The sequence below is a fragment of the Somniosus microcephalus genome, chromosome 13, assembly GCF_052327205.1.
Source record: "Somniosus microcephalus isolate GS21.2 chromosome 13, FLI_Smic_1.0, whole genome shotgun sequence".
Taxonomy (NCBI): domain Eukaryota; kingdom Metazoa; phylum Chordata; class Chondrichthyes; order Squaliformes; family Somniosidae; genus Somniosus; species Somniosus microcephalus.
This window is the reverse complement of record NC_140999.1, coordinates 91,386,459-91,408,731: the sequence shown is the minus strand read 5'-3', so window position 1 is coordinate 91,408,731 and position 22,273 is coordinate 91,386,459. Positions and strand designations below refer to the sequence as shown.

Genomic DNA, 22,273 nt, shown 5'->3' with positions numbered 1-22,273 from the left:
AGGAGAGGGGGGGGAGGAGAGGGGCAGGGGGGAGGAGAGAGGGGAGGGATGGAGGAGGTGGGGGGGAGAGGGGGGGTGGGGGAGAGGGAGCAGAGGAGGGGGAGGAGCGGGGGTGGGAGATGTGGGGGAGGAGAGAGGGGGGGAGGAGAGAGAGAGGGGGGAAGAGAGACAGAGAGAGACAGACAGCAGGGAAGGAGCTGCCTTTATTTCCAGCTTCCCTGGTTACTGTTGCTAGGCGACGTGAGGAGAAGGAGCCGATTGGCACGGCGGGGGGGAGGAGAGAGAGGGGGTGGGCAGGAGAGAGGAGGAGAAACAGGGGTGAGGGGGGGAGGAGAGGGGCAGGGAGGGGGGGAGCGAGCAGGTCGGGGTAGGACCGCTTCTCGGTGAAGCTACCGGAGAGCGCGCGATGCTGTCCGTGCCGGGAGGGGGGGGAAGCGAGTGGGTCGGGCAAGGACCGAAATTTGTTTGTTTTTTTAAAAAGTGGTGTGAAGAAGTGCGGACGCCATTTTCGGTATTGTACTTGGGAGCAGTTTAAAGAAAAATAAAGTGTTCGTAACTACAACAGCCTAAATTTCACTCACTTCTCCCCGAAATTTCTTTTTTTTTTAAGTGCTCCTAAGTACAGCACCCGAAAAAAAAAAAAAAAATTTTAAGTTGTTGAAGTGCTCCTACAACACCCGAAATGTCTTTATCTTTTTTTAATTTTTTTTTTAAGCGGTTAAAGTGCTCCTACAGCACCTGAAATTTACCTAAGGTTGGCAATCTCAGGTGCAGAAGCAAACAGTACCCAAATGTGAGTGGAAAGTTGCATAAATACCGCTGAACCAAGGGGCATTGGCCCGATAACTTGATCTTTTTAAATCAATTATATTCACTGATTATACAGTAATAGCCGAGGTTCAGCTAAAAGCCTGTAATATCAGCAGAGTTTAAGTGAGCGGATTTGATTTGATTTTAGTCGTGATATTGGACTATATAGAGTTCAGCCATGTGCATTTTATAAACCAAGAGGACCCATATTGAGAGGTATCTGGATGTCAGCAATTGACGCTGTAAACTTGAATTACGTGAATCACAAATTACAATCTCTGTTGCAGTGTGTACTGGGACCTTGATATTCCAACTAACGCAGTGATTAAGGAGCGTGCTCCGATCGAGATGCTTCCGCCGCACCCAGACGTGGAGATATTACGAGCGCAGCTGACCGTGAAACTGAGACAACACTACCAGGAGCTGTGCCAACAGAGAGAAGGTAATCTTCATGGCTGGCAAGGGTGCAAACATGTTCTGTTCCATGCACTGATGTTGCTCATCTTGATAAGCACAAAAAAAATCAAAAAGAAGAATAAAAAGAAAAACATACATGCTTCATACTTCAGGCTGTAGGTTTTATTCCAGTGTAGAAAACTTTATTTTTCCCTCCTTTCTATCTGCCATAAGGGATTTGGGGCCTTTGACAAACGATGCATGTTTTTGAGAGAGAGCAAATAGCCTGTGCTATTGTTGGGACACAATTTCCACTTAACTTGGTGCTGAAATGCTTCTTCTGGTCCAAAGTTGTCAGCTGTGGCTCAGTGGTAGCACTCTCGCCTCTGAGACAGAAGTTTGTGGGTACAAGTCCCACTCCACAGATTTGAGCCCATAATCTAGCCTAACACTCCAGTGCGGTACTGACGGAATGCTGCACTGTCACTGGTGCATCTTTTGGATGAGACATTAAATCGAGGCCCTGTCTGCCTTCTCAGGTGGACATAAAAGTTCCTATTGCACTATTTGCATAAGAGAAGAGTTCTCCCAGTGTCCTGGCCAATATTCATCCACTAACTATCACCACTAAAACAGGTTACAGTATCTGGTCATTTGTCTCACTGCTGTTTGTGGGAGCTTGTTGTGCACAAATTGGCTGCCATTTTTCCCAGCATTGCAACAGTGACAATACAGTCCTTCAAAAGTACTTCATTGACTGTAAAGCGCTTTGAGTCATCCTGGGGACATGAAAAGTGCAATATAAATGCAAGTTCTTCCTTTCAAATCAGTAAGGGGGACTTTGTAGGGTAGTGTAAGTGAAGGTCACATGGGCTTTGGCTGCAAGTAATTTTTTTGTCCACATTGCCCTCCTCTCCAGAAGGTTCTGTCTTTTGCTGGGCTCCAGTCACCCTCTGCCACCATGCCTTGCGTGTCAGCCTAGACAGTGAGTGTTGCATATGAGTTGACTTTGGGGGACATCACAGCCAAACTGATCTTGTCCTCACCCAAACACCCAATGTGAAGTTTCTACTGGACAGCATTTGGGAGGGAGCAGAAACCCTAGCCTCCTCCAATTGAGGCTGGTTGTGTCTTTACTGCCACCTGGACTGAAATCAACCAACTTCGCACTGACCAAGAATCACATTTGGGACACTCTGCTGCCTGTACCAGCTAAAAGAATTTTTAAGGGACATGTATCCAATGTTCCCTCTAAGCTGCACGAGTATGTGGCCGTGCAGTAATCTGCAAGGTACCCCATAGGCCGCTCAGAAGCTTTTCCATTTGAAATACTGCACATACGCAGAATTTAAAGGGACCACGCATTGAAATAAACCTGCCGTGCGCAACAAAGATAGTTTAGAGGGAACATTGCAGGTTGTTCCATTGCTTATCTGGCATGTGCTTTCATTTAAAAAACTGTGATTACGTTAGCCAATGCACTCAGGAGGCATTAGTTAATGATTGGCCAGTTGAGGTAAGGTCTTACCACATCATAGACTCAGAGACTAGAGTCCTGAATTTAAATAAAGCAAACTACGATGGTTTGAGGCGCGAGTTGGGTAGGATTGATTGGGGAATGTCACTCAAAGGGTTGACAGTGGATAGGCAATGGCAAACATTCAAAGATCGCATGGATGAACTATAGAATTTGTTCATCCCAGTTTGGCATAAAAATAAAACAAAAAAGGCTGACAAGGGAAATTAGAGATAGCATAAGATCCAAGGAGAGGACATATAAATTGGCCAGAAAAAGTAGTAAACCTGAGGATTGGGAGCAGTTTAGGATTCAGCAAAGGAGGACAAAGGGATTAATTAAGAGTGGGAAAATAGAGTATGAGAGTAAGCTTTCAGGGAACATAAAAACTGACACAAAGCTTTTATAGATATGTGAAGAGAAAAAGATTGGTGAAGCCAAGCGTAGGTCCCTTGCAGACAGAATCGGGGGAATTTATAATGGGGAACAAAGAAATGGCTGACCAATTAAATACATACAGGAAACTTTGTTATATCCGGTACCGACAGGACCGAGCTGTTGCCGATCTATCAAAACTGCCGGACATACAAAGTTAATGTTGAAGCATACGGAGATTTTCATCTCCGTATCTGACAACAAACACTCTTGCTTGGCAACAGCTTCAAACAGTCGGCCCGCACCTTGGAAGCGCCTCTGTAGCTTAGCAACAGCTTCAGAGAGACTTTCCAAAGCCTGACTGTTGGAAAAAAAAAGCCACGAGAAGAAAAACAACCTAACAGAACGGCTCCTGATTTCTGCCGGTAGAACAAGGTTTCCGGACATACAACCTCCGGATAAACCAAAGTCTCCTGTACTTGGTTCTGTCTTCACAAAGGAGGACACCAATAACCTCCCAGAGATGTTGGGGAACATAGGGTCTAATGAGAGGGAGGAACTAAAAGAAATCAGTATTTGTAAGGAAATGGTGTTAGGGAAATTGACGGGATTGAAGGCCGATAAATCCCCAGGGCCTGATAATCTACATCCTAGGGTACTTAAGGAAGTGGCCCTAGAAATAGTAGATGCATTGCTGGTCATCTTCCAGAATTTGATGGACTCTGGAACAGTACCCATGGATTGGAGGGTAGCTAATGTTACCCCACTAGGTGGTAGAGAGAAAACATCGGTAGTGGGGAAAATGCTAGAGTCCATTATAAAGGATGTAATAGCAGAGCACTTGGAAAACAGTGACAGGATCGGACAAAGTCAACATGGATTTACAAAAGGTAACTCGTGCTTGACCAATCTACTGGAATTTTTTGAGGATGTAACTGGTAAAATAGATAAGGGAGAACCAGTGGATGTGGTGTACTTGGATTTTCAGAAGGCTTTCGATAAGGTCCCGCATAAGAGATTAGCGTGTAAAGTTAAGGCACATGGGATTGGGGGCAAGGTATTAACTTGGATAGAGAACTGGTTGGCAGACAGAAAGCAAAGAGTTGGAATAAATGGGTCTTTCTCCGAGTGGCAGGCAGTGACTAGTGGGGTACCGCAGGGATCGGTCCTAGGACCCCAGCTATTCACAATATATATTAATGATCTAGATGAGGGAGCTAGATGTAATATCTCCAAGTTTGCAGATGACACAAAGCTGGGTGGGCGTGTGTGCTGTGAGGAGGATGCCGAGAAACTCCAGTATGATTTGGACAGGCTGGGTGATTGGGCAGAAGCATGGCAGATGCAATATGATGTGGATAAATGCGAGGTTATCCACTTTGGTGTCAAAAACAGCAAGGCAGATTATTATCTGAATGGCAATAGATTGGGAGAAGGGGAAGTGCAACGAGACCTGGGTGTCCTTGTGCACCAGTCGCTGAAGGTAAGCATGCAAGTGCAGCAGGCGGTTAAGAAGGCAAATGGTATGTTGGCCTTCATAGCGAGAGGGTTCGAGTACAGGAACAAGGATGTCTTGCTACAGTTGTACAGGGCCTTAGTGAGACCACATCTCGAGTATTGTGTGCAGTTTTGGTCGCTTTATCTAAGGAAGGATGTTCTTGCCATGGAGGGAGTTCAGCGAAGATTCACCAGGCTGATACCTGGGATGGCAGGAATGACGTATGAGGAGAGATTGGGTCGATTGGGCTTCTACTCACTGGAGTTTAGAAGAATGAGAGGGGATCTCATTGAAACTTATAAAATTCTAACCAGACTAGACAGACTAGATGCAGGAAGGATGTTCCCGATGGCCAGGGAGTCCAGAACCAGGGGTCACAGTCTAAGGATAAGGGGTAAACCATTTAGGACAGAGATGAGGAGGAATTTCTTCACCCAGAGAGTGGTGAACCTGTGGAATTCTCTACCACAGAAGGCAGTAGAGGCCAATTCATTAAATATATTCAAGAAGGAGCTAGATATATTTCTTAAGGCTAAAGGGATCAAGGGATATGGAGAGAAGGCAGGGACAGGGTACTGAATTTGGATGATCAGCCATGATCGCATTGAATGGCGGAGCAGGCTCGAGGGGCCGAATGGCCTACTCCTGCTCCTATCTTCTATGTTTCTATACCTAGTGACTGCTGCTTAAGCTATGAGCAATGGAATTCTGATCTTCCTTTCCATAGCAACCCTGGAAACATTTCATCAGCCAAGATTCCCAACCCGGTTATATTTGAGAAGAGTCTGAATTCTGTTTAATGTCAGTTTGATTGCTTTGGCAGGGATTGACCCACCTCGTGACTCATTTAATCGCTGGCTTCTGGAGCGCAAAGCGATTGACAAAGGCAAGGATCCATTGCTGCCCAGTGATTGCGATCCTGTCGTGTCTCCTTCCATGTTTCGAGAAGTAATGAACGACATTCCTATCAGGTAACATGATATTTCCTTTCGTGATATGGGTTATGAGAAATATTATGCCTTCTACTGTCGTAATGCCAAACAGATGCCCCGCCCTATGTAAGACCCCTGCAAGCAGTTCCCCCCCCTCCCCCCTGCCATACAGTTCTCCCCTCCAAACAGATGCCCACCCATACAGACCCCCACCCATACAGACCCCCATCCCATATAAGCCTTCCATACAGGCACCCCCTCCAAACAGGCCCCGCTCCATACAGCCCCCCTCTACACAGCTGGCCCTCACCCCCGCCCCCTGCCAAGTGCATGCTGCTCCTCACCCCCGCCCCCTGCCAAGTGCATGCTGCTCCTCACCCCTGCCAAGTGCATGCTGCTCCTCACCCCCGCCCCCTGCCAAGTGCATGCTGCCCCTCTCAAACATGACCACTTGTCTCCTGGAAAAATATATCACTATTTTTAACTTATGCCACATCCCCGACTATAATTGATGAGAAAAGTGAAGCCTATGCTTGTTCAGTGATCCACGCTCCCAGTGGAGGGTGATGCTCGCAGAGACCTCAGCTTGGGAAACGGATGGCACCCATTAATGGTCAGAGAATTGTGAGCTGCCGCCTGCCATTGCCCAAGCTGTGATCTCTGTGAGCACCACTCCACACTGGGAACGCCGGATTGTGGCATAGCCCTTGTACAAGAATTAATTCTGTAAGTTTCTATAGCCATTGTGGTTCCTTTCACTTAACTAATGGCTGGTAAAAAAGAAAGTGCACCATTTTTCAAGCAAGATTGGTGCCATTGCTGGTAGCAAAATCAGATTTCAAGCTCCTTCGTGGTACAGTGTTTCAGTGATATCAAACCATTGCTTTTCCTGCTCTGCTGCAACACTGATCTCTGCTGATAACATCTGTAAATCTACTATTGGAACTGCTAAGTGCAGAAAACCATTGTCAGTGTTGGTCTACCTGCTCCTCCAGCAACCTCTCTTTCTGCTCCCTTACCTAAAATTTCTGTTCTAACTATTGTGAATTCAAATTCCCACTCCTCTCCCAGTAAAACAGTATCCCACGCTCAGACCTGTCTCAGTAAAACAATCCCCGCACTCCGACCCCTCCCAGTAAAGCACTCCCCACGCTGGGAGCCCCTCCCCACGCTGGGAGCCCCTCCCCACGCTGGGAGCCCCTCCCCACGCTGGGACCGCCTCCCCACGCTGGGACCCCCCTCCCCACGCTGGGACCCCCCCTCCCCACGCTGGGACCCCCCCTCCCCACGCTGGGACCCCCCCTCCCCACGCTGGGACCCCCCCTCCCCACGCTGGGACCCCCCCCTCCCCACGCTGGGACCCCCCCTCCCCACGCTGGGACCCCCCCTCCCCACTCTGGGACCCCCCCTCCCCACGCTGGGACCCCCCCTCCCCACGCTGGGACCCCCCCTCCCCACGCTGGGACCACCCCTCCCCACGCTGGGACCCCCCCTCCCCACGCTGGGACCCCCCCTCCCCACGCTGGGACCCCCCCCTCCCCACGCTGGGACCCCCCCTCCCCACGCTGGGACCCCCCCCTCCCCACGCTGGGACCCCCCCCTCCCCACGCTGGGACCCCCCCCTCCCCACGCTGGGGCCCCCCTCCCCACGCTGGGACCCCCCTCCCCACGCTGGGACCCGGACCCCTCCTCCCCCCGCACTCTGGACACCCCCCCCTCCCCCGCACTCGGGACCCCTCTCCCAGGAAAACACTCCTCCCCCCACACTCAGACATGATTTGTTTTGGTAGCAAAACAGCATCTCTCACATTTGAGGTCTGTTGAAAGGACCAAGCCATGATTGTTAAAGGTTTAACTCGAGCACTTGTTGTAATTTATTTAAACGCAGCATTGCTTTCTGCGTTGAATATGGCACAGTGAAATTGACGTGAAGCTTTGTTCTTTAATTTACAGATTGTCTCGCATTAAGTACAGGGAGGAAGCCCGGAGATTGCTTTTCAAATACGCAGAGTCAGCAAAGCGAATGATTGAATCCAGGTAGGTTCTCGGGTTCAGAGATTCAGACAGACTCTCTGGGATGTTCCCGGGGTCAGATATTCAGACAGACTCTCTGGGATGTTCTCGGGTTCAGAGATTCAGACAGACTCTCTGGGACGTTCCCGGGGTCAGATATTCAGACAGACTCTCTGGGATGTTCCCGGGGTCAGATATTCAGACAGACTCTCTGGGATGTTCCCGGGGGCAGATATTCAGACAGACTCTCTTGGATGTTCCCGGGGGCAGATATTCAGACAGACTCTCTGGGATGTTCTCGAGGGCAGATATTCAGACAGACTCTCTGGGATGTTCCCGGGGTCAGATATTCAGACAGACTCTCTGGGATGTTCTCGGGGTCAGATATTCAGACAGACTCTCTGGGATGTTCCCGGGGGCAGATATTCAGACAGACTCTCTGGGATGTTCTCGGGTTCAGAGATTCAGACAGACTCTCTGGGATGTTCTCGGGTTCAGATATTCAGACAGACTCTCTGGGATGTTCCCGGGGGCAGATATTCAGACAGACTCTCTGGGATGTTCCCGGGGGCAGATATTCAGACAGACTCTCTGGGATGTTCTCGGGTTCAGATATTCAGACAGACTCTCTGGGATGTTCCCGGGGGCAGATATTCAGACAGACTCTCTGGGATGTTCTCGGGTTCAGAGATTCAGACACACTCTCTGGGATGTTCCCGGGGTCAGATATTCAGACAGACTCTCTGGGATGTTCTCGAGGTCAGATATTCAGACAGACTCTCTGGGATGTTCCCGGGGGCAGATATTCAGACAGACTCTCTGGGATGTTCCCGGGGTCAGACATTCAGACAGACTCTCTGGGATGTTCCCGGGGTCAGATATTCAGACAGACTCTCTGGGATGTTCTCGAGGTCAGATATTCAGACAGACTCTCTGGGATGTTCCCGGGGTCAGATATTCAGACAGACTCTCTGGGATGTTCCCGGGGGCAGATATTCAGACAGACTCTCTGGGATGTTCCCGGGGTCAGACATTCAGACAGACTCTCTGGGATGTTCCCGGGGTCAGATATTCAGACAGACTCTCTGGGATGTTCCCGGGGTCAGATATTCAGACAGACTCTCTGGGATGTTCCCGGGGGCAGATATTCAGACAGACTCTCTGGGATGTTCCCGGGGTCAGACATTCAGACAGACTCTCTGGGATGTTCCCGGGGTCAGATATTCAGACAGACTCTAACAGTAACCAGGGTCAGATATTGAGTGTTATTCCCTCATGTGCTCCAGTAAGTGTCACTGGGTGGGAGGGACATGGAGATCAAAGAAAGTGATGAGGTGTTAAGTAGGATTTCAGTAATGTGTAACGGTGGTTATCTGAAATTTTCTTAACGTGCACTTGAACTACAATACAACTACAATATAAATTCTGTCCTTCCAAACTTGGTTGGTTGGTGAGAACATTGCAAGCCAGCGTGAAGTACAGATTGTTACAGGCCTCTTAGTGGTTGGTTCAATTTGAGCTGATGTATTAAGAGGGCTTAGCGAATAAAGCCACAAATGGGAAAAATAGTAAAAAGTTAAAATTGAAGGCACAAAGCATTCATAACAAGATAGATGAATTAAGGGCACAAATAGAGATAAATAGATTTGATCTAGTAGCCATTACTGAGACGTGGTTGTAGTGTGACCAAGGTTGTGAACTAAATATTCTAGGGTACGTGACTTTTAGAAAAGATAGGCAAAATGGAAAAGGAGGTGGGGTAGATACATAGATGCATAGAAGATGGGAACAGGAGTAGGCCATTTGGCCCCTCGAGCCTGCTCCGCCATTCAATGCGATCATGGCTGATCATCCAAATTCAGTACCATGTCCCTGCTTTCTCCCCATATCCCTTGATCCCTTTAGCCTTAAGAAATATATCTAACTCCTTCTTGAATATATTTAATGAATTGGCCTCAACTGCCTTCTGTGGTAGAGAATTCCATAGGTTCACCACTCTCTGGGTGAAGAAATTCCTCCTCATCTCAGTCCTGAATGACTTACCCCTTATCGTTAGACTGTGACCCATGGTTCTGGACTCCCCCGCCATCGGGAACAACCTTCCTGCATCTAAACAGCGATTTACTTGTACTTCTTGCAATCTAGTATACTGTATTCGCTGCTCACGATGCGGTCTCCTCTACATTGGGGAGACCAAACGCAGATTGGGTGACCGCTTTGCGGAACACCTCCGTTCAGTCCGTAAGGGTGACCCCGAGCTTCCAGTCGCCTGTCATTTTAATTCACCGCTCCATTCCCACTCGGACCTCACCGTCCTTGGCCTCTTGCATTGTTCCACGGAAGCTCAACGTAAACTCGAGGAACAGCACCTCATCTTCCGATTAGGCACTTTGCAGCCTTCCAGACTCAGTATCGAGTTCAACAATTTCAGACCATAACCTCGGCCCCCATTAGATTTTTACTTATATTTTTTTCCACCCCTTTGTTTTGGGTCTTCCCTTCCCCCCCCACCTTTCCTTTTTTTTCTCTCTTCTCTCTCCCACATGGCAGCTGTCTCTTATCCTGCCAGTACACTTCACACCTAATCTGAGCCGTCTTTTGTCTCCACTGTCCTATTAGCATCTCGTCATAGAGTCATAGGGCTAGATTTTCAGTTGCTTGCGCCAGCAGTTAGCGCCTTAAGAGAAGTGATTTTCGGGCGCTATGCGTGTAGCGCCCGGGCGCAGCGCAGTTTGCGCCCCGCCCCAAATTAAGTTGCCCGTTAGCGCCGGCGCAAAGTTTAGCGGCCGCCCGGATGCGCGCGCAGAAAATGACGTCACATCCTCGTGCAACGCCCTTTGGCCGCCCCGAATCCAAACTTCAGTCGGACCGCCCCATTGTGCGCCTGGCGTCCAGAGCGTTTGTAAAATGGAACGCAACACACCCTGGGGAGCGCAAATTAAAGGGCACTCGTACAAAAGGCACTCTGCATGTGTTGTGTGGAAGTAAGCTGTGTGTTGTTCTGAACGGTCTATTTATGTTTCCGGGCACCAATCACTCCTCCTCCTCCTCCTCCTCCTCTTCCTCTTCCTCTTCCTCTTCCTCTTCCTCCTCCTCCTCCCAGACTGCATTTGAAAAAAATACATGCACCCTTCCCCTTTAAGAGCTCACTGGCACCAGAGTGTCTGCCGTGTGCTGCGCCCGTGCTCGGGTGTTGCGCTCTCCACCGCCGGCTTAGCGCCTAAAGATACTAGTGGAACGCCTCTTTTAGCGCTCCACCACTCTCTTAGGGCGAAGCCACTGAATTTCCGGCAACGGGGCGCTACTTTGGGGCGGGCGCTAAGGTTAGCGCCCCAAAACTGTCTATACTGAAAATCTAGCCCATAGAGTTTTACAGCACAGAAAGAGGCCCTTCGGCCCATTGTGTCTGCGCCGTCCATCAATCCCTGTCCAGTCTAATCCCATTTTCCAGCATTTGGTCCATAGACTTGTATGCAATGGCATTTCAAGTGCTCATCCAAATGCTTCTTGAATGTTGTGAGGGTTCCTGCCTCTACCACCCTTTCAGGCAGTGAGTTCCAGATTCCAACCACCCTCTGGGTGAAAAAGTTCCTCCTCAAGTCCCCTCTAAATCTCCTGCCCCTTACCCTGAATCTATGCCCCCTTGTTATTGGCCCCCCTACTAAGGGGAAAAGTTCCTCTTTATCTACCCTATCTATGCCCCTCATCATTTTGTACACCTCAATCAGGTCCCCCCTCAGCCTTCTTTGCTCCAAGGAAAACAACCCCAGCCTGTTTAGCCTTTCTTCATAGCTGAGGCGCTCCATCCCAGGTAACATCCTGGTGAATCTTCTCTGCACCCTCTCCAAAGCAATCACATCCTTCCTATAGTGAGGCGACCAGAACTGCACACAGTACTCCAGCTGTGGCCTCACCAGCGTTTTGTACAGCTCCATCATAACCTCCCTGCTCTTATATTCTATGCCTCGGCTAATGAAGGCAAGTATCCCATATGCCTTTTTAACCACCTTATCTACCTGTTCCGCTGCCTTCAGGGATCTATGTACATGTACACCAAGGTCCCTCTGACCCTCTGTACTTCCTAGGGTCCTACCACTCGTGTATTCCCTTGCCTTATTTGTCCGTCCAAAATGCATCACCTCGCACTTTTCAGGGTTAAATTCCATTTGCCACTTTTCCGCCCATCTGACCAACCCGTTTATATTGTCCTGCAGCCTGAGGCTTTCCTCCTCGCAATTTACCACCCCACCAATTTTCGTGTCATCTGCAAACTTACTGATCATACCTTTTACATTCTCATCCAAATCATTTATGTATATCACAAACAGCAAGGGACCCAGCACCGATCCCTGAGGTACCCCACTGGACACAGGCTTCCAGTCACAGAAACAACCTTCGACCATCACCCTCTGCCTCCTGCCACTCAGCCAGTTTAGGATCCAACGCTCCAAGGCACCCTGGATCCCATGGGCTCTTACCTTCTTGACCAGTCTCCTATGCGGACTTTGTCAAAAGCTTTACTGAAGTCCATGTAAACCACATCCACAGCATTTCCCTCATCCACACACCTAGTCACCCCCTCGAAAAATTCAATCAGATTGGTCAGACATGATTTACCCTTGACAAAGCCATGCTGACTATCCCCGATTAATCCTTGCCTCTCCAAGTGGAGATTAATTTTGTCCCTCAGAATTTTTTCCAATAATTTCCCTACCACAGATGTTAGGCTCACTGGCCTGTAATTCCCTGGTTTATCCCTGCTACCCTTCTTGAATAATGGTACTACGTTAGCTGTTCTCCAGCCCTCTGGTACATCCCCTGTGGCCAGAGAGGTTCTGAAAATTTGTGTCAGAGCCCCTGCAATCTCCTCCTTTGCCTCACACAACAGCCTGGGATACATCTCGTCTGGGCCTGGGGATTTATCCACTTTTTGGCCTGCTAAAACTGCTAGTACCTCCTCCCTCTCGATGCTAATATGTTCAAGTATGTCACAGTCCCCTTGCCCGATTTCTATGCCTACATCGTCTTTCTCCATAGTGAACACAGATGCAAAAAATTCATTTAAAACCCCGCCTACATCATCTGGCTCTACACACAGATTGCCACTTTGGTCCCTAATGGGCCCTACCCTTTCCCTGGTTATCCTCTTGCCCTTAATATACTTATAAAACATCTTAGGATTTTCCTTTATTTTGCTCACCAGTGTTATTTCATGGCCCCTCCTCGCCCTCCTAATTTCTTTTTTAAGTATGCCCCTGCACTTTTTATACTCCTCTAGGGCTTCCTCCGTCCTTAGTCTTTTGTAACTGCCAAAAGCCCCCCTTTTTTTCCTAATGCACTTTTGTATATCCCTTGTCATCCAAGGTTCCCTTTGCTTGTTGGTCCCGCCCTTGACCTTTACAGGAATATGTTGGCGTTGTACTCTCTCTATTTCCCTTCTGAAAGTCTCCCACTGTTTTGATGTGGATTTTCCTATAAGTAGCTGCTCCCAGTCCACTTTGGCCAGATCCTGCCTTATCATATTAAAATCGGCCTTCCCCCAATTTAGAACCCTTATTTCCGGGCCGTCTTTGTCTTTTTCCATGACCACCTTAAATCTCACCGAATTATGGTCACTGTCGCCAAAATGCTCTCCTACTGACACTTCCACCACTTGCCCGGCTACATTCCCTAGAACTAAGTCCAGTACCGCCCCCTCTCTTGTAGGACTTTCTACATGTTGGCTCAAAAAGCTCTCCTGGATGCACTTTAAGAATTCTGCACCCTCTAAGCCTTTCACACTCTGACTATCCCAATTTATATTGGGGAAGTTGAAATCCCCCACTATTATTACCCTATTATTTTCGCACTTCTCTGAGATTTGCCTACATATCTGTTCCTCTATCTCCCCCTGACTGTTTGGGGGCCTATAGTACACTCCCAGCAAAGTGCTTGCCCCCTTTTTGTTTTTAAGTTCTACCCATATGGCCTCATTAGAGGAACCCGCTAATATATCGTCCCTCCTTACAGCAGTAATTGACTCCTTAATTAATATTGCAACACCCCCTCCCCTTTTACACCCCCCTCTGTCTCGCCTGAAGATTCTATACCCCGGAATATTGAGCTGCCAGTCCTGACCCTCCCTCAACCATGTCTCCGTGATAGCAACAATATCGTGCTCCCATGTGTTCAACAACAACTTCAGTTCATCCACCTTATTTGCAAGACTCCTTGCATTAAAATAAATGCCTTCCAGCCCTGCCATATTCCCTTTTGCCTTCACATATTTGCTCTGCCTTCCCAGCTGACTTGTTTTTTCCTCCGTATTTGGCTGTAAATCACCCCCTACTATAGCTCCACTCTGTATCCCATCCCCCTGCCAAGTTAGTTTAAACCCCCCCCAGCAGTGCTAGCAAACCTCCCCGCAAGGATATTGGTTCCCCTCTGGTTCAGGTGTAAACCGTCCGACTTGTACAAGTCCCACCTTTCCCAGAAGCAGACCCAGTGATCCAGGAAGCTAAAGCCCTCCCTCCTGCACCATGGTTTTGAATACCTCTTAATGTCTCTCTTACTTCTTTTGTTCTATCGCAGCCCTGACTTCGATCTATTTTATTTCCTTTCCAGTTTTGAAAAAGGGTTTCGACCTGAAACGTCAACTCTAATTTCTCTCCACGGATGTTGCCTGGCCTGCTGAGTTTTTCCAGCATTTTCTGTTGTTATTTCCTGCATCTAATCTGTCTAGTCCTGTTAGAATTGTATAAGTTTCAATGAGATCCCCTCTCATTCTTCTAAACTCCAGCGAATATAAGCCCAATCGACCAAATCTCTCTTCATACGTCATTCCTGCCATCCCAGGTATCAGTCTGGTGAATCTTCGCTGCACTCCCTCCATGGCAAGAATATCCTTCCTCAGATAAGGCGACCAAAACTGCACACAATACTTGAGGTGTGGTCTCACCTTGCAAGACATCCTTGCTCCTGTACTCGAATCCTCTCACTATGAAGGCCAACATACCATTTGCCTTCTTAACCGCCTGCTGCACCTGCATGCTTACCTTCAGCGACTGGTGCACAAGGACACCCAGGTCTCGTTGCGCTTCCCCTTTTCCCAATCTATTGCCGTTCAGATAATCTGCCTTCCTGTTTTTGCCACCAAAGTGGATAACCTCGCGTTTATCCACATTATACTGCATCTGCCCAATCACCCAACCTGTCCAAATCATACTGGAGTTTCTCTGCATCCTCCACAGCACACACGCCCACCCAGCTTTGTGTCGTCTGCAAACTTGGATATACAGTACACTGTATTACATCTAGTTCCCTCATCTAGATCATTAATATATAGTATATTGTAAATAGCTGGGGTCCTAGCACCGATCCCTGCAGTACCCCACTAGTCACTGCCTGCCAGTCGGAAAAAGACCCATTTATTCCAACTCTTTGCTTCCTGTCTGCCAACCAGTTCTCTATCCAAGTCAGTACCTTAACCCCAATCCCATGTGCTTTAACTTTGCATGCTAATCTCTTATGCGGGACCTTATCGAAAGCCTTCTGAAAATCCAAATACACCACATCCACTGGTTCTCCCTTATCTATTCTACCAGTTACATCCTCAAAAAATTCCAGTAGATTAGTCAAGCATGATTTACCTTTTGTAAATCCATGTTGACTTTGTCCGATCCTGTCACTGTTTTCCAAGTGCTCTGCTATTACATCTTTTATAGTGGACTCTAGCATTTTCCCCACTACCGATGTCAGGCTTACCGGTCTATAATTCCCCGTTTTCTCTCTCCCACTTTTTTTAAATAGTGGGGTTACATTAGCTGCCCTCCAATCCATGGGAACTGTTCCAAAGTCTACAGTATTTTGGAAGATGACCAGCAATGCATCTACTATTTCTAGGGCCACTTCCTTAAGTACCCTAGGATGTAGATTATCAGGCCCTGGGGATTTATCGGCCTTCAATCCCGTCAATTTCCCTAACACCATTTCCCTACAATTACTGATTTCATTCAATTCCTCCCTCATTAGACCCTATGTTCCCTGACATCTCTGGGAGGTTATTTGTGTCCTTTATGAAGACAGAACCAAAGTATGTATTTAATTGGTCTGCCATTTCTTTGTTCCCCATTATAAATTCCCCTGATTATGATTGCAAGGGACCTACGCTTGACTTCACCAATCTTTTTCTCTTCACATATCTATAGAAGTTTTTACAGTCAGTTTTTATGTTCCCTGCAAGCTTACTCTCATTCTATTTTCTCCCTCTTAATTAATCCCTTTGACCTCCTTTGCTGAATCCTAAACTTCTCCCCATCCTCAGGTTTGCTGCTTTTTCTGGCCAATTTATATGTCCTCTCCTTGGATTTTATGCTATCTCTAATTTCCCTTGTTAGCCACGGTTGAGTCACCTTTTTTGTTTTATTTTTATGCCAAACAGGGATGAACAAATTCTGTAGTTCATTCATGTGATCTTTAAATGTTTGCCATTGCTTATCCACCGTCAACCCTGATGCGCTATCATTACTCATAAAAGACTGAGAGTTAAGAGAGTAACTAAAGGCTTTTATTAACAAAAGAATGAAGGTCTGCCTCGAGTGGTCGACCGGTCCAGAAATACAAAGGGCTGGGGAGCAGTCACCTTTATACTAGGACTTGTGGGAGGAGTCAGCCGAGGCATGTCCAGGCATGTACACAGTGGAATACAAACAGTGGTTTACCACATTCACCCCTTGTTTAAAATTGAGTCCGGCGGGGTGAAGTGTATTAAAAGTTAGTGTATTGGAGTCTCTCCGGAGGTCTTGTCTGCCGCTGTGATCGGCGTGGCGACGGCAGGGGTAGTGGAGCTTCCGGCGTCGAGTCCTGCGTGGGCTATGGCACAGGCGTGTCGTCCTCGTAGATGTCGAGCGGGTCGCGGGGCCCAGGCCTGCCGTCTGCTGGGGCTGGATATCAGATCGTGGGGGGGGGTGGTAGTGAGTAGTGGGTTACTGCGGCCCCCGAGGGTGCAAGGTCTCTTATGGAGACTGTGTCCTCCCGCCCGTCCGGGTATGCAATGTAAGCATACTGGGGGTTGGCGTGGAGGAGGTCGACCCTCTCGACCAGGGGGTCCGTTTTATGGGTCCTCACGTGCCTTCTCAGTAGGACCGGCCCTGGGGACGTCAGCCATGGCGGTAGCGATGTCCCCGATGTGGACTTCCTTGGGAAGACAAACATTTTCTCATGAGGGGTGGCGTTAGTGGCAGTGCAGAGCAGTGACCGAATAGAGTGGAGCGCATCGGGGAGCACATCCTGCCAGCGGGAGGTTGGAAGGCCCCTAGACTTTAAGGCTAGCAGGGCGGCCTTCCAAACTGTCGCATTTTCTCTTTCCACCTGTCCGTTCCCCCGGGGGTTGTAACTGGTGGTCCTGCTTGTGGCAATACCCCTAGCGAGCAGGTACTGGCAGAGTTCGTCGCTCATAAACGATGAGCCCCGGTCGCTATGGATATAGCTGGGGAAACCGAACAGGGTGAAGAGGTCGTTCAGACATTTAATGACCGTGGCACTGGTCATGTCCGGGCAGGGGATGGCGAACGGGAAACGGGAGTACTCATCAATAATATTGAGGAAGTACACATTGCGGTCGGAGGAGGGGAGAGGCCCTTTAAAATCAACGCTCAGGCGCTCGAAGGGGCGAGTGGCTTTTATCAGGTGGGCCCTGTCTGGTCTATAAAAGTGCGGTTTGCACTCAGCGCAGACTTGGCAGTTCCTGGTCATGGTCCTGACCTCCTCAATAGAGTAAGGCAGGTTGCGGGCCTTGATGAAGTGGAAGAACCTGGTGACCCCCGGGTGGCAGAGGTCATTGTGGAGGGCCCGCAGTCTATCGATCTGCGCGCTGGCGCAGGTGCCACGCGATAGCGCATCCGGGGGTTCATTGAGCTTCCCGGGCCGGTACAAGATCTCGTAATTGTAGGTGGAAAGTTCGATTCTCCACCTCAAGATCTTGTCATTTTTGATTTTGCCCCTCTGCTTGTTGTTAAACATGAAAGCAACTGAACGTTGGTCAGTGAGCAGGGTAAATTGTTTTCCGGCCAGGTAGTGCCTCCAATGACGCACAGCCTCCACAATCGCCTGGGCCTCCTTCTCAACAGCGGAGTGTCTGGTCTCCGGGCCTTGGAGGGTTCGTGAAAAGAAGGCCACGGGTCTCCCCGCCTGATTGAGGGTAGCGGCCAGGGCAAAGTCGGACGCGTCGCTTTCCACCTGGCAGGGGATGGATTCGTCCACTGCGTGCATGGTGGCTTTGGCAATGTCTTCCTTGATACGGTGGAAGGCTAAGCGGGCCTCTGCCGTCAAGGGAAAAGAGGTGGACTTGATCAGCGGATGGGCCTTGTCCGCATAGTAGGGGACCCACTGGGCATAATAGGAGAAAAACCCTAGGCACCTCTTCAGGGCCTTGAGGCAGTGGGGCAGTGGGGCAGTGGGAGTTCCATAAGGGGACGCATCCGGTCGGGGTCGGGGCCGATGACTCCGTGTTCCACAACACAGCCAAGGATGGCGAGGCGGTTTGTGCGGAATATGCACTTCTCCTTGTTATATGTCAGGTTCAGGAGTTGGGCGGTGCGGAGGAATTTTTCGAGGTTTGCGTCATGGTCCTGCAAGTCACGGCCGCAGATGGTCACATTGTCCAGATATGGGAAAGTGGCCTGCAACGCATTTTGATCTACCATCCGGTCCATCTCCCTTTGGAAGACGGAGACCCCGTTGGTGACGCCAAAGGGAACCCTAAGGAAGTGGTAGAGGCAGCCGTTTGCCTCAAAGGCAGTATACTGGCGGTCCTCAGGGCGGATAGGGAGCTGGTGGTACGCTGATTTCAGGTCAATGGTTGAGAAGACGCGGTACTGCGCGATCTGGTTGACCATATCAGCTATGCGTGGGAGTGGGTAGGCGTCCAGCAGGGTGTAGCGATTTATTGTCTGGCTGTAGTCGATGACCAGGCGCTGCTTCTCGCCGGTCTTAACGACCACAACCTGGGCTCGCCAGGGGCTGGTGCTGCCCTCAATAATCCCTTCCTTCAGGAGCCGCTCCACTTCGGTTTTAATGAAAACCCTGTCCCCGGCACTGTATCGCCTGCTCTTTGTGGCGATGGGCTTACAGTCGGGGGTGAGGTTAGCAAACAGTTGGGGGGGGGGTGACTCTGAGTGTGGAGAGGTTGCACCTGGTGCGCGGCGGGCAATTTGGGAGCTGCTGGCTGCGGACTGTGAGTGGGGGTAGGGGTCCACCGTACGCCATCGTAACACTTTTAAGGTGGCACTGAAAATCTAACCCCAGCAGGACGGCAGCGCAGAGGTCGGGCAGGACCAGAAGTTTAAAATGATCGTACACGGTCCCGTCTACTACGAGTGTCACCACGCAGTAGCCGCCGATGTCCGCCGACTGGGACTCGGAGGCCATAGAAATCCGCTGGTGCGCAGGCAGGACTGGGAGAGAGCAACGCCGCACCGTGTCGGGGTGGATGAAGCTCTCCGTGCTCCCAGAGTCAAAAAGGCAGATTGTATCGTGGCCATTTACCTTAATGTCCATTGTGGAACTGGCCAGCTGGTGCGGTCTCGCTTGGTCCAGTGTAACGGATGCCAGCGTAGGGGTCGGTGTGTCGCTGCGGGTATCAGATGAGGCGGTGTTGGGGGCCTGCTGCGTTCCGGCTGTCGTCCAAGATGGCGGCGTCCATGATCCCCATGTGGCTGGAGGCGTCCAAAATGGCTGCTGTACCGGTTGTTCGCACATGGCTGGGGAGGCCCAAGATGGTGGCCCGCATGGCCCACACGCGGCGCTGCTGGGGTTCGGGGTGGCTTTGGCCCTGCAGACGTTAGCGTAGTGTCCCTTCTTCCCGCAGCCCGAGCAGATCGCGTTTTTCGCCGGGCAGCGCGCTCTGGGGTGTTTTGCCTGGCCACAGAAGTAGCATTTCTGGCCTTGGGGCACTGCTGTCTGGCCTTGGGACACTGCTGCGGTAGTTGGGCCGTTGCTGGGGTGTGGCTGGGGTGGCACGGCGCTATGAGGCGGTCCTACCGTGTCCCAGGCTGTCATTCCCCGCGGCGTCCACGGTGCAGAGGAGTAGGCATCCATGCCCCGGTAGGCTGCATCCAATGATAGTGCGAGTTCAGAGGCCTTGTTGAGGTCGAGGTCACTCTGCTCCAACAGTCGCTGTCGGGTGTAATTGGATCTGTGGCCCGCTACAAAAGCGTCCCGGATAAGTTCCTCTGTGTACACGGCGGCCTTTACATCCTTACAACCACAGGCCCGGCCAAGCACAGACAGTACCTGAAGGTATTCCACGGTCGATTCCCCAGGTTGTTGTTTACGACTCCCCAGAAGGTGCCTGGCGTACACTTCGTTCACTGGGCGCGTGTACTGGTCCTTGAGGAGCTTGATAGCGTCCGCGTACGAGGTCGCGTCTTGGATGACCGAGTACACTCGGTGGTTCACTTTGGAGGTCAGGACATCCAGTTTGTCCTCGTCCAATTTGATTGCTGCGGAGGCGGTCAGGAATTTTTCGAAACACTTAAGCCAGTGAGTAAACTTGGTGGATGAGTCCGCCTCCCGATGATCTAAGTCCAGGCATGCTGGTGTGAGGATCTTCTCCATTATAAAAATGTTGTTAATAAAATTGATGCGCTATCAATTACTCATAAAAGACTGAGAGTTAAGAGAGTAACTAAAGGCTTTTATTAACAAAAGAATGAAGGTCTGCCTCGAGTGGTCGACCGGTCCAGAAATACAAAGGGCTGGGGAGCAGTCACCTTTATACTAGGACTTGTGGGAGGAGTCAGCCGAGGCATGTCCAGGCATGTACACAGTGGAATACAAACAGTGGTTTACCACAAACCCTTTAAGTAACGTTCCCCAATCCATCCTAGCCAACTCGCGCCTCCTACCATCGTAGTTTCCTTTATTTAAATTCAGGACCCCAGTCTCTGAGTCAACTACTTCACTCTCCATCTTAATGAAGAATTTGATCATATTATGATCACTCCTCCACAAGTGGCCTCGCACAACAAGATTGCTAAATAATCCTTTCTCATTACATAATACCCAGTCTAAGATGGCCTGATCTCTGGTTGGTTCCTCGACATATTGGTCCAGGAAACCATCCCGTATACACTCTTGGAATTCCTCCTCCACAGTATTGTTACGAATTTGGTTAGCCCAATCTATATGTAGATTAAAGTCACCCATGATAACTGCTGTGCCCTTATTGCACGCGTCTCTAATTTCCCGTTTAATGCCATCTCCAACCTCAGCATTACTGTTTGGGGGTCTGTGTACAACTCCCACTAACGTTTTCTGTCCCTTGGTATTTCTCAGCTCTACCCATACAGATTCCACATCATCAGAGCTAATATCCTTCCTTACTGTTGCGTTAATCTCCTCTTTAACCAGCAATGCTACCCCACCTCCTTTTCCTTTTTGCCTGTCCTTCCTGAATATTGAATACTCCTGGATGTTGAATTCCCAGCCTTGGTCACCCTGGAGCCATGTCTCCGTAATCCCAATTATATCATATCTGTTTACATCTATTTGCGTAGCTAATTCATCCACCTTATTACGAATGCTCCTCGCATTAAGACACAAAGCCTTCAGGCTTGTTTTTTTAACACTCTTTGTCCTTTTAGAATTATTATTTACTGTAGCCCTGTTTGATTTACACCCTTGATTTCTCTGCCTTCCACTTTTGCTTTTCTCCTTCCTGTCTTTTGTTTCTATCCTTGCTTCCCTTTCCTCTGTCTTCCTGCACAGGTTCCCAACCCCCTGCCATTTTAGTTTAAGCCCTCCCCAACAGCACTAGCAAATACCCTAGGACATCGGTCCTGGTCCCGCCCAGGTGCAAACCATCCAGTTTGTACTGGTCCCACCTCCCCCAGAACCGGTTCCAATGTCCCAGGAATTTGAATCGCTCCCCCTTGCACCATTCCTCTAGCCATGTATTCATCTGAAACAGCCTTCTATTCCTACTCTGACTAGCACGTGGCGCTGGTAGCAATCCTGAGATTACTACCTTTTGAGGTCCTATTTTTTAATTTACCTCCTAACTCCCTATATTAAGCTTTTAGGACCTCATCCCGTTTTTTACCTATATCGTTGGTACCTATATGCACCACGACAACTGGCTGTTCACCCTCCCCCTCCAGAATGCCCTGCAGCCGCCCCGAGACATCCTTGACCCTTGCACCAGGGAGGCAACATACCATCCTGGTGTCTCATTTGCGGCCGCAGAAACGCCTATCTATTCCCCTTACAATAGAATCCCCTATCACTATAGCTCTCCCGCTCTTTTTCCTCCCGTCCTGTGCAGCAGAACCACCCATGGTGCCAGGAAGTTGGCTGCTGCTGCCTTCCCCCGATAAGTCATCTCCCTCAACAATATCCAAACTGGTATATCTGTTTGAGAGGGGGATGGCCACAGGGGATGCCTGCACTACCTGCCTGCGCCTACTACTCTGCCTGGCGGTCACCCATTCCCTTCCTGCCTGTGCAGCCTTTACCTGCGGTGTGACCAACTCATTAAACGTGCTGTCCACGATGTCCTCAGCATTGCGAATTCTCCAGTATGTATCCATTTGCAGCTCCAGCGCCGCAATGCGGTCTGCCAGTAGCTGCAACTGGATACACTTTCCGCACACATGGTCGTCAGGGACACAGGAAGTGTCCCTGATTTCTCACATAGTGCAGGAGGAGCATGCCACGGGGCCGAGCTGTGCTGCCATGACTTACCCTTTAATTAAT

At 49.7% G+C, this 22,273-nt stretch overlaps 1 protein-coding gene across 4 annotated transcripts in view; it reads left to right on the top strand.

Annotated features, from left to right (window-relative positions):
- Window positions 1-22,273, top strand: part of pcif1 (phosphorylated CTD interacting factor 1) — a 348,501-nt gene that overhangs the window by 129,405 nt on the left and 196,823 nt on the right. For all 4 annotated transcript variants that reach the window (XM_086005128.1, XM_086005129.1, XM_086005131.1 and 1 more), the window contains 3 exons: window positions 1,098-1,252; window positions 5,419-5,566; window positions 7,481-7,564. In XM_086005128.1, coding sequence (XP_085861254.1) covers window positions 1,098-1,252; window positions 5,419-5,566; window positions 7,481-7,564 — 387 coding nt within the window. The remainder of the gene's footprint in view (window positions 1-1,097; window positions 1,253-5,418; window positions 5,567-7,480; window positions 7,565-22,273) is intronic.